General features: G+C 38.5%; 1 protein-coding gene across 2 annotated transcripts in view; it reads left to right on the top strand.

The window, feature by feature from the left end:
- Nucleotides 1-8,189: 8,189 nt before the first annotated feature.
- Nucleotides 8,190-19,055, top strand: part of LOC103065591 (cytosolic phospholipase A2 epsilon) — a 59,263-nt gene continuing 48,397 nt past the window's right edge. For both annotated transcript variants that reach the window (XM_088145509.1, XM_088145508.1), the window contains exons 1-2: nt 8,190-8,262; nt 11,001-11,137. In XM_088145509.1, the coding sequence (XP_088001635.1) occupies nt 8,190-8,262; nt 11,001-11,137 (210 nt within the window). The remainder of the gene's footprint in view (nt 8,263-11,000; nt 11,138-19,055) is intronic.

The following is a 19,055-nucleotide window of genomic DNA, read 5'->3' as shown; positions in this document are numbered from 1 at the left end:
CTTACAAAATCATTTTAAAATTGTGATTCATTGACAAATTTCTTTGTAAGCAAGGAGGTTAGAGATTGAGATTGTTTATTTATTTATAAATGGTGCAATACAAATGACTACACTCCAACAGGGGAAAAATACAGTAGTGGCTATACAGTGAAAAAGGACCCAACATACGGTAATTAAAATAAAGAAAACATAACAAAAAGGAGAAGAAAGAAGAATAAACTTCTATTTAATGTCAGTATGGAGTTAATTCAGGTCTTAAGCTTGTCATTATATCTAGTCTATATAGAAACATATGATCCCAACTTCTCATTTTTAGAATATAAGGATTTTCAAAAATAGGTAACTTACTCATATCCTGAATCTATTTTTGTTATGTATGTATGTATGTGACACACACACACACATATTATATTTACATTATAAAATATAAATCTACTGACAAGCCCCAAGCTCAGTAGAGCCAAAGCTCTTTAGAAAATGACGAATTCCATATTTTAGCAATATAGTTTGACATCACATTTACACCTTTAACTATTATATTTATTTCCAAAGTTTTATTAACATATGCTACAATTTGAAACCAAAATAGGAATTGAGATATATACATAATCACAAGTATTTTTGTTCTATTTGATGTATTCACAATTAGGAAAATACTTAATTCTGGTGCCTTTTGTTTTCTAATAGAAATATTTTCTGCTAGAAACAATATGTATTTCTATTTAATTTCCTTATCTTTTTCCACTACTTGGCAGAAATTACCCCTAGCATGAGGACAGAATCAGGAGGACAAACTTTTTGTAGCCATAAACTCTTCTTTTTTTATTAATTATTTTGTATTTGAGAATTACCAAGGAGATGTGGGGACAGAGTGATGTCATCAGGGGAGGTGAGCCCAGAATGGAGGGTGGCAGATCGCCATTCTCAACCGGTGTATGAATTCATTTCTTGTTTGAATGTACCTCTTCGATCTTTCTATCAAAATTTAGTGAACATTTATCATTGCTATTTGCTGTTTTGTGCAATATTTTGATCACTGGGGGAGACTTCAGAGGTTGAACAAAGAAGATGCAGGGGTGCTTTTGATTTCAGGCCAAAGGTTCACCAAACTGGTATAGAAGAAGTGGCAGGAGCTAATACAGTTCATTCACGCTTGTGTTCTCAGCGTCAACATCTGCCCCTTTGTAGCTCTGCTGTACCAGTGAAGTCTGATAAACGCCTGTGAAATCAGATCAAAGCTAAGGCAGAAACTAGGTATATGACCCTGATCCTGTTGGCCTTTCAGAAGCTTATAAAAATATGGCTCTTCCCCCAGGGCTTTAGGATCAGGATGTTAGTGGAACCTGATTTCAGTGTTTTGTCCTGCATTGATTGACAAATTGAGTATTTTACTGGTGTCTTTGTTCTTAACTAGACTGAAATACAAATAATAATACAATAAATCTAAGGGAAATAAAATTCATTTTAGTTTTGTTGTGCCACTATGACAGACTTCTGTGATGCCTGGCATCCACCTCAAAAGACAAATGTCTTCCTGGGATAAATGGGCAAGGAGGATTAATAAAAATGGTCTCTGTTTTTTCTAACAATGGTAGCAGGTTACACGGCATTCTTCTTGGAGATATTTCTGCTTGTAAAATAAAAATGCTACACCCAACATACCTTCCTTTTAAAACATTTGCAAGCTTACGAAAGCAAACCAAATGTTAATATGGTTGTGTTGAAGAGAAATCACCTAATTCAAAAGTGTGCAAGATTTGAGATGATGCAGAATATGCAAATCAACAGACCTTTCCTGTTCTGTCTGCTTCAGGAAGGTGATGTCACAGTAAAAAAAGAAAAAGAGCGACAAGTGGAAGCTCTGCTACTAAATCAGGAATCACTCAACTGAGCACTGGACGTGGGCTAGGCTAATGAAGTAAGTACCAATGACTTGTTCCTTAGCATGACTGAAGCGGACTTTTAGGAAAGCTCCAAGCAGGAGGGGGAGAGACAATATGTCAAGTTATGTTCAACCTCCATAGCTGAGCTATGGAGGCATTTTGCAGGGAGGAAGCACAGTCTTTTCTCACATACCTCTAAATCTGAAATGAGAAAACTTGTCAGCTGCATTTTAAACAATAATGCAGAAGTGAAGAGAATGTTAGGAGGTAATGGGTGTCTTTGATAGTTTCACCTCCAGAATCCCATCTTTTTGCTTAAAAATCAAAGACAAGATGTAAGCGTGAAGAATATTGTGGGGTAGCTGAATACATGGAACGATCAAACTGACAAATCACATAGGCAGATCCTGGACCTACATTTTATTTGCAAATTGTACAATTTGGTATAAAGGTTGTCATCTGTAAGCACTGTAACAATTTACATACAGATGCCATCATTTACTGTTCTAAATATTCTCTCCTTTATTAATGATGCTGTTGAATATCTTACAATGTTATAAAATTATGTTACCATACCATAACTTTTCCTCTTACTGATAGCCTGTAATATATATTATATTATATTATATTATATTATATTATATTATATATATATATATATATATATATATATATATATATATATATATTCTGCAGCATTATGTTATGATTTCTGGCTCTGGGTTTGCTTATTCAAACAATTCTGTTCTATTTTCTTCATGTGAAACTGTTATAAGTTGGCTCCCAGAATACAAAGAATACTCATAAATAAAAAGATTCAACAACGAACCAACAAAGACAAAATCAGGAGACTAAAAAAGACTGAGAGAGAAGCTAGCCAAAACAGCAGGGGAAAAATCATTTTAGCATTCCAAACCCAAACATTCTTTAAAGAAGAATTTGCTTTGCTTGAGATGTAAAGCATCCCATTGTATGTAGAAAAAAGGGAGGGGCTCGGATCATGATGCTGTGCCTGCCAATTTGCAGGTTTTTAACTCTCAAAAATGCCACTTGTGATATACCAGTTTGGTCCAAACGTGCATTCCAAACTTGAATTTGCAGCTTGCTTTGATCTTTGACCAGCACCAGCACCACCATCACCTCCTATGTTCCTAGGCATTCAGGGTACAGCCTGCTATAGTTTCTGCCCTTGCTGCCAGGAAAAATCATAAATCCTAAAAGCTTTTCCCAATGCTAATCTTCTTTAGTTATAGGCTGTGATAACCTGACATTCCCAATCAATTGATCACCCAAAATCCACAGGATTCCAACATATAAAGCTCACAATCTCCAACTTGAAAAATTATAAGATATAAATCACTTCAACTGCAGGAAGTGTAGGAATTATTAACAGGAAGCATTTCGTATTAACAGGAAGCATTTTTAGTTTATAAATGTTTCCCACTTTTTCCTGAGGTTTTAAAAGTTCTCTCCTCCTCTTTATTCATAGCCTTGGAGCAACAAATACTGTATATTTTACTGTAATATTCACCTTGCCCCATTTAAGGCAGACCTGAAAACAAGCTTCAAGACTGGGGATGTTTGTGGCAAAGGGGTTGTGGGGTTCGAAAAAATCGAGATGGGAGCCACAACCAATGTGATAGAAGTCCTGCCCCCTTTTTTTGTGTGCCTTGCACAAACAACACACATAAAAGAGACAAGGTTTTCTTTGTATGGTGGCAGCCCCCATCTTGACTGTCCTGTCAAGGCCACAACTGCAACCAATGACTGGTGGCTGTTGAGATAAAACTTCCTAAAAACAAAATAGCCTTCACTAAGAGTATAACAAGACCCGTGTGGAGTAAAAAAAAAGGAAGTCAAATTGTGATCAATTTAAATATAAAAAGACTATTAAAGGGACCATGTAAAGATGCCCACCCAAATGTATTCAGTAAGTTCACATTAATATGTGAAGGAAGTTTACTTCTGGTTCATCCTGTCTTACGAGCATAATTTAGATATAACACCCTAGATGTATTCATGCATAATTTAGATAATTAAGCATAAATAGCCCAGGCTTTTCAGTAGATTCTTTTTGATCACACAGCAATTTAGTTAATGCCCTATATAGTAGCATCTGAAGGTGGGGGGGTGTCAAAACAGGCAAGATGATGGTTGTGACAGTGGGACTGAAGCCCTGCCCCTTTTGTGGTTTGACATTGCATAACTGTACAAAGGAGTGGGCTTTGATCACACTGTCATGATTGCTATCTTCCCTGTTTTGACACCTGTCAGTTTCTTTTAAGCCGTTAATTAAGAATTAAAGGCTTGGATTTAGTAAGTCTTCAGCCAGTTGAAAGATGCTTCTTTTAATTAATTTTACATCCCATCCAGACCTGGAAGTTTATTATTTTGGATTGAGTATTACATTTGGAAGAAATCTGAGTTTTTGTTCTACAGTTATAAATGATAAACTTCTGCAATGTCTAAGAAGGAGAGAAGGAGATGGTATTATACTTGTTTACCCATTTGCATTCAGTTTTGTTTTCTGTAGTTTTAAAATTATAATTCCCAGTAAATTTGATGTTCATTCATGTAATCAGATCTATTGGCTACCAGCAATGTATGATTTAATTAGCCTCGGTCTAGAAACTGGGAGACCATGAGTTCTAGTCTTGCCTTAGGCATGAAGCCAGCTGGCTGACTTTGGGCCAGTCCCTCTCTCTCAGCCTTAGGAAGAAGGCATAGGCAAAACACTTCTGAAAATCTTGCCAAGAAAACTGCAGGAACTAATCCAGGAAGTCGCCAGGAGTCAACACCAACTTGAAGGCAATAACAATAATAACAACAAGGAGAACAAGAACAACATCCTTGCAACATTAAGTATTTTCTAACAACAATATGAGAGCCAGTTTGGTGTAGTGGTTAAGGCATCAGCCTAGAAACCGGGGACCATGAGTTCTAGTTTCGCTTTAGATACAAAGCCAGCTGGGTGACTTGGGCCAGTCACTCTCGCTCAGCCCTAGGAAGGAGGCAATGGCAAACCCCTTCTGAAAACCTGAAAAACCTTGCCAAGAAAACTTCAGGGACTTGCCCAGGCCATCGCCAGGAGTCAACACTGACTCAAATGCACAAAAACAAAACAGAACACCAATATACATAGATATGCTTCTACAAAAATTAGATTTTTGCTTCGGATAAACTTCAAATATTTCAGTAAGCATGGGGACAAAGATCTTTGGAAAGTTCAGTTACATTAACTATATTGTAGCCATCGTGAAGCATTATCTTTTATATTTACTTAGTGGGCTTAGCCTTAAGGGAGTGTGTTTCTAGCAGTGTACTAGCCCAGCTCCTTTTAAAATTCCTTATTGTTCCAATACCTTTTGTTTTTTTTATTACTGTAAATTGGTTTGTTAATTTTTCTTCTCTCTCCTCAGACATGTTAGATAATGAAATTATTTGGAAAATATCCTTTGAGATCTCTCCAAATTCTGTATTGCTGCAGTGCTGGGCCTTTCCCACCATTACCCACCCCTTCTTTACAAGAGCTGCTGCAATATATTTTTCCCTCTTCCCAATTCTTGTAGATAAATTAGATTCAATAACAGTAAAAATCAATAAGGACCACATAATAAAGCAAAATGTAAAAAAACAAACCATAGTGCAAAATAACAACATAGATACACATAAGAGCTGGAAGAGGAAAAAACGTCACCCAGCAGGTCACCCACTCCTACACTCAATACTTGGGGGGGGGGCAGATCCTTAAGGGGAGGCAGATTCACTGACTCTTGGGGAGGGGGATGTTCCTCCAAAAGGCAGCAGCATTTGACATATTACCTTTAATTTATCCCTTTAATCCCTTTACATGATAGCCTAAATAGGGTTGACTTCTGAAAACATAAAGCTGACAAAGTTCAAGAGACAAAACCCTATAAAAATAAGAAAGGAGAGAGCAGGCAGCTACAAAAGCTAAATATGTTCAGGGATAAAAGTAAAAAATTAAACATCTGAGACCTCAAGTGAGATGCATCTAGGCCCATTTCTGACAACAATGCACTATATGATATTCTTCAGAAAAATTCCATGCTGCTGAAGGAAGGGGATAAATTTTACTCAATGTGGCCTCTTATTCAGGAAGAGGGAATGAACCTAATATAGCACTGTGATCCTATCAAAACATGATACTAATCACTGATATATTAAAGGACATTCTCTTTGGTGCAGAGAAATACCCCTGCAGCAAAATAGTCAATCCTCTGCATCTGGATCATCAGCAGGCTCTGCAGATGAGACTGCTCAGTTCAGCAAGAAGAGGAGATGCCTTAGTATAAATCAAGGGAAAGTTGAATTAAGATCCCCTGCAGAGTCCATAACTACAAATCATGGGGCAGGAGGATTGCCTGTAGAATCATCTGTGCAGGTCAGCTTAAGTCCAGACACCCTTTGTGATGAAGAAAGCTACATGTCTACCCTCAAAAGGGTCCCCATATCATACCATAACAAGCTTCAGATGGAAACTTACCAATATGCTCCTCAAAGATTACAAATAACTCCTCCCTTATTATCTAGATTTCATGCAGAATCACCATGATCCACCAGCCCTGTACTCAACAATCCTAAATGAAGCTGGCGAAATGCAAGAACTGTTGATAATGCCACTTCTGCTATCAGAAAGTTAGATTCCCAAGGGCAGCTACAGATCTATTTCAGGCAAAAATACTGCACAATCAGCTTGCTCAGTTACACAATGCCATTGTAGCCTACTTTGCAGGGAATTAAAAACAGCTTGAACAGACCCTTAAACTATTCCATGTCAAATTGGAAACACCTGGAGTGGATGCTCCTTCCTGGCTTGAAGATCAGTATCTGAACCAACCACAGAGATCCATTATTCAGCCCAGGATCGTCTATATCCAGTGAGAATCAAGAGGCTTTTCTATAAGAAGGACTGTTTGTAGCAATACCTGCAGAAACAGTTTTAATCCCCTCACCCCTGATAATGAATACTATAGGTAGTCCTTGCTTAATAACCCTAACTGGGATCAGAATTTCTGTCGCTAAGTGATGCAGTCATTAGGTGAAACATTGTGTGACTGCACCACTTAGTGACAGCAGTTTTAGCAGTCCCAGGCCAGGACTGTGCCATCATTAGACCAGGACCTCATGCTTCTCCTGCCCTGCCATGCTCACCTTTGCTTCAACTGCCTTCATGTCAGCCTTCCCAGATAGACCAGATGGGAAACACAACCAGATGAGCTTATTCTACTTTATTGTAAGGCTACATTAACAGAATCTTGCAAGTCTGAAATTACATATCTCCTGCTGTCTCTTTTTACAGCCTGATAAGTTAGGGAGGATCCTTTCAGAATTTCTTTCTCTGCCCATTATGCAGCTATGGGCTCCCATCCCTTATCTGATCATTTCCTAGGCAGCATTTCTTCACCCCATCTCCCAAGGTCATTCCTGCATACCATTACACCCCACCTGCCTATCTCCCCCCATCTCAGCCCTTTTGTCCACCCTGCCCCCTGCCACCCTGCCCTCCACTACCCCTGCTGCCCTGCCACCCTGCACTCTAACACCCCTGCCATCCCCTGCTGCCCCCAGCTGACTTCCTCCTGCTGCTGCTGACAAGGTGCACCCGACCTGGCCCTTTGTGAAGCAGCTGCTGTTTGCTGTTATTCTGCAGAGGGAGAAGTCACCTTGCCAAGTGCCCAAATTTTGATCACATGACTGTGGGGACACCACAATGGCTGTAACTTCGAGAAATGGTTGTAAATACCATTTGTTCAGCACTGTCGTAACTTTGAACAGTCACTGAACGAATGGTCATTAAGTGAAGACTACCTGTATAGTAATTTGGTAGAGTGGATAGATGTAAGCAAGGTTCTCCAAAGGCTGAACTGAGAAGTGACTTAACTTGCCTTAGTGGTATGTGAGCTTATTTCAGGGAGATGGCAAGGAAGCTCTGTGAGGTGAAATGGACTTTCCGAGGATCTGGCTGGCAATTTTAGACTTGGGAAACAGCAAGCAGGAATGTTCTTCACTACACAGACCCTCACCCAAAGTATTCATTCAGGTCTCATGAACAGATGAAAAAGAAGCTCATGTAATCCTACAGCTTCCCTGACTTCGTACATCCTTCCCTTCCCTTCCCTTCCCACATCATATGGCCTCATGACCTAGATGCTGTAGGCAGAATATTTCACCTGACCACCACCAGCTCTTTCTGCCTTAAAAGCCCCTTGGGAAGCTGTAGCAGTTGACCATGTGTTGATGGGCACGGGGCAATAAATACTTCTGTTTGCTGTTATTCTGCAGATGGAGAAGGCACCTTGCAGTCTGCTGTCTGTGAAAATCATTCAAATAACAAATTTACAAAGACCTGATTTATGTGAGTATTCTGCCATTTCTACAAATTCCATTTGAGACACTGGGCATCCACTATTAATTTGACATAGATATTCACACTGAATAATGTTATATAATTCAATGTAATACAGTTGCTGTTATACTGCAAAGGCATATACAATTTCAGAATAATTTTATTTTTGCTTATTTTATTTATACATTGCATTTTCTCCTTTAAAAAGAGTCTGTTTCAAACACATTGTAGAGACTTATTAAAATGGGGGGGGGGGGAGCCATCTTCCTCAAAGTTCTACATGGTACATTTCCAAAAGTTTTTTTTTTTTTTTTTGCATTGAGAGCTTTTATCTTTAACAAGGACTGAAAGGTTAATCCACTCTCTGGAGTTTTCCTTTATTTACCTCTGAAAGATAATGTTTAGGATAAGGGAAGAGTAAGTTTAAAAATACCCTATTATTTACATGTCCCATGAAAATTCCAACTACTTATTTGCTTAGATTGTAAAAAATTATTGTCAAACTTATTTTTTTCTGACCCATGTAGTCACTCTGCAACTTTAGCTCTACTCTGTAAACTCTCTGAATGTATCAAGCTATATAAATTTAGATGATACTTCCTGTATCTATTTCAACAGACAAGTAGCACTGGGAACTTGCTGAAAAGCCCTGCCTTTCTGTGAGGCATGTCTCTTCCAGTACAGGAGTGTGTGTGTCAAGGGGGCTGTTGTTGTTGTTCAGTCGTTAAGTTGTGTCCGACTCTTCGTGACCCCATGAACCACATCGCGCCAGGCCTTCCTGTCCTTCACTGCCTCCCTGAGTTTGCTCAGTTTCATGCTCATTGCTTCAGTGATGCTATCTAACCATCTCATCCTCTGCTGTCCTCTTCTCCTTTTGCCTTCAATCTTTCCCAGCATCAGGGTCTTTTCCAAAGAGTCCTCTCTTCGCATTAGGTGACCAAAGTGGTAGTGGTCAAAAAAGGCAAAATGGTGGTTTTGATCATGCAATGGAAGCTTTGCCTCTTTTTTACATGTACCACATGCACAAAGCATGTAAATAAAAGGGGATGGGGCTTCCATTGCATAGTTGAAGCCATCATCATGTGTCAGGCCCAGCCCAAGAACAACAGGGAAACAGTCCAGCCAAGTTCAGTTCTTTTACTGCTTATACCATATAGACAGAATCTTGCCTGACTAAATCTGTACGACTCTAACCTAGTGGGTACACTTGGGAGATTCTAGCAAGTGGCGATCCTAAATCTCTTCTTCTTCCTATGCTCCTGCTCCGGACTGTGCTGCCTCTTCTCTCCCCCCAGCCCCCCACTCCTGGAATGTGCTCCCTCCTTCCTAAGAACCTACTACACTATTGCAGTCCCTCACATCACTTTCCCCTTCATAGGCACATTCCATCATGTCATGACCTTTTTGATCCCCCTCACTATGGAAACCTCTGTACCAGTATGCAGGCACAGAGCCCTGCAGAGATTTCTTCAGTTCTAAGTACAATTATAATCTGTCCAAAATCTTAAAAAGTGATTTAATTCCTTGAATGCATACAGTAGAAAAGTTGATATTTGACCAGAGGATTTGCCTCCCTTTTGCATGTGATCAACAACTCTTTCAAATCCTACTGCAACTTCTACAAGCAACCTATGTTGTTGTTATTCTTATTTATTAGATTTATTGTGATTTTTCAAATCATAGGCTAGAATTCATCAGTTAAGCCAGCAAAAACAAAACAAAACAAAAAAAGCCATGATAGTCTGTAGGAATTCTGATGCAAGAAGCAGAATAGTAGCCAAAATATTACTAGGAAAGTAACATTTTACTTGTTAATTCATTTTAAAGCACCCTATCTCAAGAGGGGTAAGTGACTGAGCAGAAGTATTTTCTGCAGGCACTGTGAAAGGGAAGAGATCAGCTAGGAATTATTTTTTATCAAGCAATTACTGGGACAACAAAACCCTTTTTTGCTTCCTCACTTTTTACACTGAGATGCCAACGAAGCAAGGTAATTCTCTATACAGTACTATATTCAGAGCAGATGCAGTAGCTATATAGTCTAAAGGTAGGGATTATATTAGCTGGGTGTCATAGAAATGTCTATAACATTTGCATTGTCTGCATTGGTACATAAAATAGACTGAAAATGTCACTCTGTTGTAGCAATGATCATTTTTGCCACTCCTAGAGCTTCTTCTACTTCTAGGGGGAGAAATTGCATAAACTTGACCTTTGGCTAGAGTGGTATGTAATAGGGGATGGTGGTGGGGAGATGATTGAGAAACTAGAATGAAATTACACATACAGTTAAATAAAGGCATTTGATGTAGCCGTTACAAACAAGGACGTCTACAGACAACAGCAACTGATGCCATGTGCATTATATCATCACACAAATGCTGTGAATTAGGCTCAATTTATGTCATTTGTATGATGGAATCATGATGCATGTGACATCTTTGGGGCTTGTAATAGAAACCTATTATTAGAGACCATGCATCAGCCAAGTTCTACGCATTCATTGAGCGGACATAGTTAAAGCCACTAAGCACTTACGTAGCTCTGTAGTTTTATGATCTAAACTTTAACATCCATTCAATCATTGTGAACTCAGAAATCAGATCTAGTTAAGAAAACTCTTGGTTTCTTTGTATTCTATAGCTATGATCTTGACAGGGATTAAAATAAACTTTCATGATTCTATGTGTTCGAAGAATCTGCATTAACCCCCTCTTTTTTTAAAAATCAAAACCAAAACCCAGCAGTTAGCCATTCTGACTGCTATGTGAGCTTGTTCCTGCCATCAGCTTCTTTTGAAACGGCTCGGACGAAGACCATTAAGCACTGTGAAGATCCAGTATGGAATGAAACTTTCTTCTACAGGATCCAGAATCATGTCAAAGTAAGGCACACCATCTTTAACATTATTCTTTGAGCTCCTGAACTACATTCAGATTCATATTTTGTAACTCTTCAGCTGTGAAAAGGCATGAATCCAAAATAGTTTTTGTGAACAGATTTTATTTATTTCATTTCCTTTTTCAGTGCCAAATTGAAAAATTACTGGGCATATATTTACAGGACATTTCTTGAATGATCAAGGAACTGCTGATGGTTGTTATAACTTTTAACATGGTTTTTAATAAATAATAGCATTGTATTTATTAATATCAGAATTAAACTGCAGTGGTGTAACAACTGGATTATGATATAATGTGTAGCATTAGTAAAGGGGAACTTAATTTTGAGATTCAGCTGTATTTTCTTTAATCAGTTAATATATCCTTATATATAGTGCAAAGTAAAAGTGAAAATATTTACAATGGCAAAGATAAATAAGGCAGAAATTAACAATCTGAGAGGTGAATCAAAGCCAATTTTTCACCCATAGGTGGGATAGTCACTTTGTTTACTTGTTTATACAATTAACAAGCTAACTCAACCCCCACAGTAACTCTAAATGTAAACCAACAAAGCACGAATAATAATAATAACAACAACAGCAGCAGCAGCAGCCTTGGGTGCAATCCCAAAACATCTGGAGTACCATTTGAAGACCATCGGCATTGACAACAGCACCATCAGTCAATTGCAAAAGGCAGCTTTACTTGGAACAGCTTATATTTTGCGACGATACCTTTAACACCATCAAACAACAACATCTGCCTATCCCAGGTGTTTAGGAAGGATTCGATAGGTGGATAAAAATGTCAAATCCAGTCTAAACATCTGGCTGACCATGCAACCAACCATAATAATACGAGTGTTATGAACCCACATCAGGGAAACAACATAGCAATTACACTACCTACAAGCATTGGTCAATAGTAGAAGTTGGGTCACAAATCTTTGTGTCACAGAATTTATTGAAGGAGCCAGCTCTTCAAGGCTTTCATAAAGGGCAGTGGCATAACTTAATGGAATGATATCTGTTTCTCAGTGACTGTAATCATTCACAAATGAGATTAATATTTAAGAATCCTCTTAAAATAGTTGAGCCATCTGGCTTGTTATAGGCAATCTTTATTTAAATGTCTGCTAAAATGCCTTTCATGACAACAGGTAGAAAAGATGGGGTGATAGGTGTAGAGTATAAGAAACAGAGCATAACAAGAAATACATTCTTGTAGAACTGAGTTAAGAAAAACATTATAATGACACCCCTTAGCAATAAAAACCAATCTAAAATAGTTGGGTTAATAATAATGGATTTGTTTTGCAATTTTGTCCAGAAGTGAAATGGACTATGCCAATACCATGGTTCTATTGTAAAAGAGCAAACTTTTTATAGTTTTATACTATTCTAGGAAGCAAGAAAAAGACTGCAAATGTTTCACTGTGATTATGAGAAAACAGAACATGGAGTATCAGAAAACTTTTTATTAATGTCTGTGTTGGCACCTGTGGCCAGCCAATAGCCAACAAGTTAAGGGATTTAAAGACAATAGGTTAACTGCTAAAGAGATTTTATTGGGTATAGATTAAGAGAGTTACAGAAGAAAGAGAAAATATACTGGACTAGATCCCTTCAGCTCATCAAGAACTGCTGAAATGACAGTGGGTGGATCTGCTGGAGGCAGCTGGTTGCTGCATAGCACCTTCCCAGGCTTTCAGGTCTGTGCCAAGGTTCAAAATGTCTGGGGTCTCTTGACAGGGGAGTTAAATAGCACAACACTTGGAAATGTTGTGATTGGAGCACAACCCAGACAGCTGACCAACTGCCAAAGACATCCTAATTAAAACATTGTCTTTAATGTACTATGCTTATCTTCCCCTCTGCAGTTGTCAGACTAGGGAATCCATTACATGAAGTTCTCTCTTTATGTTGTTACAAGCTGCAGTACAGATAAGAGTAGAAGGTGAAAGTGCTTATATGCAATCTGCAAGGTTTGTTAAGTAACTCTTTCTAAACACTGGTATGGAGGATTTTATATGTGCAAAGAGAGAAAGCGGACCACCCCACTATCCTTCCTTGCCATTTCTTCTGTGGTGACACTACAATATTACAGATTCTTTGCTGCCTTAGTACCACTGTGTCTTGGCAGGACTAGCATAAGAATACTCAGCTGGGTGAAGTCTTGCTCACCAGCCCAGCAACACACATTTTTCTAAGCTCCTGCCCTTTTAATATTATATTATTTTAAAATAGTATATTTTAGCTATTTTTTTCTTTAGATAGTTCTAGTTAAAATAAGTATATTAGGTTATTGTAGATTTTAAATTAGATTCTTACTATTAGATTATTTTAAAGATATTCTAAAATTTTTATGATGAGATGATTGTGGAGTAAAAGTGTCCGAGTCAATTTGACCAATATGGGAAAAAGAAAGAAGCGACATGGAATTAGTCCAGGCTCTCTCTCCTCTTCAACATCTGCTAAACAACTGAAGACAGAAGAACTTTTTACACGAAATAAAACTGTAAGTAAAGCAAATCTTCCTTCCACGTCCAGCAAATTTGCAGTCCTTGAATCACTTGAATGGGACTTACAGACAGAACTGGAAAAACAACAGCTGTTAGAGCTTTCATTATCTGTCAGGGAAGAGCTAAATGAAAATTTGAACTCCCTTTTGGTCTCTCACTGTATGTCTCCAGTACAATTTGCTAGTTCACCTAATAACTTCAAGGGAAATAAAAATAAGTTTAAAAATAAGATACAAAATCAGAATTTGGAGAGGCTCTCATGGGGAAATACCACAGAGTGGATGGCAAGACAATGTCTTCTTATAGCTCAAACTGTTATTTCACTATCTGAGCAACTTTCAGCTATAAAATATGATTTAGATCTGCTGAAAAAAGACTTTGAGACTTTTGCTTGTAAGTATGCAACTGGACCTGCCACATCCATTAAAACTGATGCAGAAACTCCAACAAAACAAGACATTACTGACATGCGCTCTGATAAAGGGCGAGACAATAAAGTTAAAAAATCTGACAAAAGTGTGCAATGATTAAATGACTGTACTAATAAATCCTTACTCTCTGATAAGTTAAAGAGTGGTAGTGTGATGGAATGGAATTATGAAGGCCAGGCTCAGGAATATAAACATTTTCTTAGCTCGCCAGAGGAGCATGGGAGATACAAGAGGATGAGACTGGCACCTCCCTGAGGAATTCACACTGTTGTGGCTGGATGGCTTGGGAGCTGGAGTTTGAGTCTGGGAAGATTGATGTCAGGCCTAGCCCAAGGAACTCCAAGAGACAATGCAAATTCAGTTCATTATTTATTAGCTACAACCTCTAGCAAGAATCTTCCCAGACTGAAACTCCAGCTCCCAAGCCATCCAGCCACAACAGTGTGAATTCCTCAGGGAGGTGCCAGTCTCATCCTCTTGTATCTCCCATGCTCCTCTGGCGAGCTAAGAAAATGTTTATATCTCTGAGCCTGGCCTTCATAATTCCATTCCATCACAGGTAGTCTTATGCAGACTAATGTCTCTCTGGATACAAAAGAGGAAATCCCTCGCAAGCAAAACCGTTTACTTCAGACACAGCAGGTTGCTCTCTGTATCTCCCTGAATAGCCTCAATATTGGATGCTGGGATTCTAGGAGAGCAATTAAAACTTCTCTAGGGCAACTTCTGAACTGTCACTACAGTCAGATAGACCTACATGCCATTGAATGGCTCCCTACTGTACAAAACCGAAAATGGATTTTGCTATCTTTTAACCAGACTACTATTCCGTTAATGCTATTTAAGATGAGACCATACTTAGCATCATTTCATATTTTTCCTACCAGAGCTTTTCATGATGTAAAAATTAACTCTTTATTTGGCCATGCTTCATCTTGACTGCATACTCATTCTACAACTGTAACAGGGGCTACCAAGACCTCCTTCCCACATCCGACTTTGAAAAAGCAAGGCAGTGGGAGTCAGCCACTCACACAAAATGAAGATATGTCAGACTCACCTGAAGGCGATCTTATTCATGCTTTTGGGTGTCTGCCCAAGAAGGAACAAGATAATATAATACATAAGCTAGAAAATCTTATGGAAACTTTACTGCTCACCATTGCTACAGCAGAACCACTTATTGATCTTGTGTCTCCAAATACTGACACAAATTTGCCATTTTTCAATGGACAATCAAATGGATGGAAATTGCTACCCCAAAAAATAATTTTCCCAGCCTTCATGGAAGGAATGGGGAGCCTATTGGAGAGTACCAGCCCTTGCTAACTATCGAGGAGGAAGTGTTTCCCATATCACAGGCAGATGCTGAACAATGCTCTTTGGATCTGAGACCTTCCCCACAAAATGGCCTTTTATTACATCCCTTGGAACCTACTAGTCTCCTTCCCCAAAATTCAGATCTGGATATTGTTACCGGAAGTTCTAAAATCACCCAACCGGAAGCTATCCCCCAAACTCAGGTGGTGCTACAACAGGCAACACTAGATGAAACTTCAACTTTGGCCCCATTCCAGAAGAAAAGCTCTGTATGTATGGTTAACTCACTGATAGTACCCTCAGACTCTAAATGACTCTATCCTATAGAAGGGGGCATCTCTATCCTCTCCTGGAATGTTGCAGGCTGGAAAGCAAAAATGTTAGATGTTTCATTTATGGAATATATTTCTTCTTTCGATATTCTTTTGTTCCAAGAAACATGGACTAGGGAGGCTCTATTAATACCTGGATATCTTCCCTTTACTTTAAATGCAATTCCCAGTACAAAAAAGGGTAGACCATCAGGTGGCCTGAGTACTATGATTTCTGTTAAACTCAATGTCCCAGTATTTATGCTGGAGTCTTGTTCAAATATGGCTTTAGTCCTCCTACTCAGATTTAAATTTTACTCTGTATTACTTGTCAATGTATATTTGCCCCTAGTTCATGGGCACAGGGAAATAAATAATTTGTGGGATCGGTTTAATATCTACATAAATTTGCTATCATGTCAATACCCAGACTCCATCATATTAATAGCTGGTGATTTTGTCAGGTTCAGCCCAAGAACCACAGTGAGACAATCCAGGAACAGTTCAGTTACTCTATTAGCTTACACCTATTAGACATAATCTCGCCAGAGTAACTCTAAACCCCAACGACAGCAACTATAACCCTGAATCCCTTAGGGAGGGGTCAGTCTCCTTCTCTTCACTTTCACATGCTCTGGTTGGGGGCTGAGGAGATGCTTGGAATGTCTCTCCCCCTCCCTGTAACCTTGAAGCTCCATTCCAGGATCCTCCTCGCTCATGCCTTCCATCACAGATTTCAATGCACGCATGGGCCAATCTGATGCTTCTTTGCAAACTCATTTTAATTGGCAAATGCCCCCTAAAACTGATGTGGGATATTTCTTAGCCAGACAATCTAAAGATCAAAAATGTAATATTGCAGGATTTCGTTTGGCTCAGTTTGTGGATAGTTTAGGTCTAGTTATACTTAATGGCACTGTCAGGGGTGACCTAAAAGGGGAGTTTACATTCTGGTGCCCAAACGGGGCCAGTGTGGTGGACTATATTATGATTTCCCGGAATTTTATATGCCATATAGCTTATTTTTATATTGGAACTTACCCTGATAGTGACCACTTTCCATTAATTTGTTTCTTTGATTCTAAAACAAACCTCAAATCATTAGAAGTAGCCCACTGCCCCACTGACATTACAATGAAGGGACAAGTATAAAATAAATAGTCTCAAGATTTAGCTAAAATTATGACTGGAATTTTGACATCAGAGCCACTGCTTCAGATACATACCCAAATCTGATTCATATGAACAAGTAATATCCTTGTATCAATCAATTGTTGTTCATCTTCAGGCCCCCCCTGACAAGATGTACAACAGCTAAGTATGTTTATGCACATCAAAGAACTAAATCTTGGTATGATAATGACTGCATTAAAGCTAAAAAGGCTTTCTTAACTGCAATGATCTCCTTTTGCCAGGAAAATTCTTCAATTGCTTTAAAATTACTTAAGACCTTTTGAAGACAAAGAAACGGCAAGCTATAAGAGAGAACTGGAATAATTTAATTTTATCAGCAAAGCTCAAGCATTCCACTTGGTTCTGGTATTTAATAAATCAGTCTCTTACGGATAGACATTTGGCCCTATTACACAAATATCTGCAGATAAATGGTAGGATCATTTTAATAACATCTTTAAAAGGGAATCTGCTGAAATATCAGATGTGATTCTCCCTTGTAATGACCTCCCAGATTGGCTGCCGGCATTCATAGCTGAGGTTAAAGATCTTATTGTCCAATTAAAACCAGGTAAAGCACCTGGTGGTGATTTTATCCCCCCAGAATTAATAAAGGAAAATAAAGACTGGTGTGCCCCAGTTTTGGCTACCTTATTTACACATATTAATAACACAGGATAATTTCCATCTGACTGAAATCAGGCCATCATTGTACTGATATGCAAAAATAAAGGAAATAGTCTTGACCCTACAAATTATAAGCCTATCAGTTTACTAAACACAATAAACAATCTTTATGCCAGATTTTTATACTGAAAGTTGGTGGACTGGGTACAAAATGAGAAAATTATTGCTGAAGAACAGGCTGGATTTAGAGAGGAACGTTCAACACTAGATCATTGTTTAGTTCTTCACCATTTAGCAGAAAAATATTCTACTCCCCTTCGTGGTTCTTTTTTTGCAACTTTTGTTGATTTTAAGTCAGCTTTTGATTTAATACCAAGGGAGAGACTTTGGGATAGTCTGAGACATATCATGATTGACAAAAGGCTGCTAGTTCTTATGCAGTCACTTTACTGAAATACCTCCCTGAAAATTAGATGCACCCCTTGGGGACACTTATCTAGAGCAGTCTCAACTCATAGAGGTGTAAGACAAGGTTGCATATTAGCTCCATTACTTTTCAATTTGTATCTAAATCCAATAATTCAAGCGCTTGCTGCTTCAGCCCATCATCCACCTATTTTGGCTGATTGTGCAATTCCAGCACTACTATATGCCGATGACTTAGTCATTATGTCTACCTCACAAGTGGGAATGAGAAAAGCACTTAGGGCACTAGCTTTATTTTGCACAGATCAACAACTTTCAATAAATTATCAAAAAACTAAAGTCTTAGTTTTTGCCTCACACCATCATAAGAGTCACAAATGGCAAATAAATGGGACCCCAACTGAACAGGTGCACACCTATAAATACCCTGGAGTGCAGTTCCATGCTTCCTTATCCTGGAATGCTCATTTTCTTTACTGGGCAAGCGTGGCACAGCGTACCTCATCAGCTATTGTAAGATTTTACCATTCAAAAGAAGCCCATTATATCCCAGCAGCTTGCAAGGTTTTTCAAGCTAAGGTAATACCTGATCTCCTTTATGGTTCTCAAATTTGCTCCCTTGCAAAGCTTAATATAATTGAAACTATTCAGAATAAGTTTATTAGAGCCATTTTGATGGTACCAAAAAGTGTTAAAAATGCCATCTTAAGAGTAGAATTAGGTATAGTTTCATTGGATGCCAGAGCATGGTTTCTTCTTCTTACCTTCTGGCTAAAGTTACTATTGTCTCCTATAGGTTTAGGCCCTTTAGTATTTAGGGATCATTTCAATCATCATGGCAAAAACAAGCCTTAGATAGAATTCAATTGCTGGGCTTTTCTATGCAAACTCTGTGCTTATTAGGATTTGATAATGCTAGAACTGCCCCTAAACAACGTATCTGGAATATAGATTTACAAACAAATTTAAGTAAGGTGCTGCACCCCAATATTTGTCAGTTTCTACCACAAGGGTTCATTCCAGCTTCTTATTTAACATCTATTACAATTCTGAAATTTCGCAAAGCTTTCACCCTAGCTAGAATGGACGCATTGCCCTCAGCAGTCCT

This window comes from Python bivittatus, unplaced genomic scaffold (genome assembly GCF_059951505.1).
Source record: "Python bivittatus isolate LINGU-HERP-01145 unplaced genomic scaffold, Pbiv_v1 ctg000480_np1212, whole genome shotgun sequence".
NCBI classification, from domain to species: Eukaryota; Metazoa; Chordata; class Lepidosauria; order Squamata; family Pythonidae; genus Python; species Python bivittatus.
The sequence above is the reverse complement of the archived record's forward strand: the minus strand, read 5'-3'. Positions and strand labels throughout refer to the sequence as shown.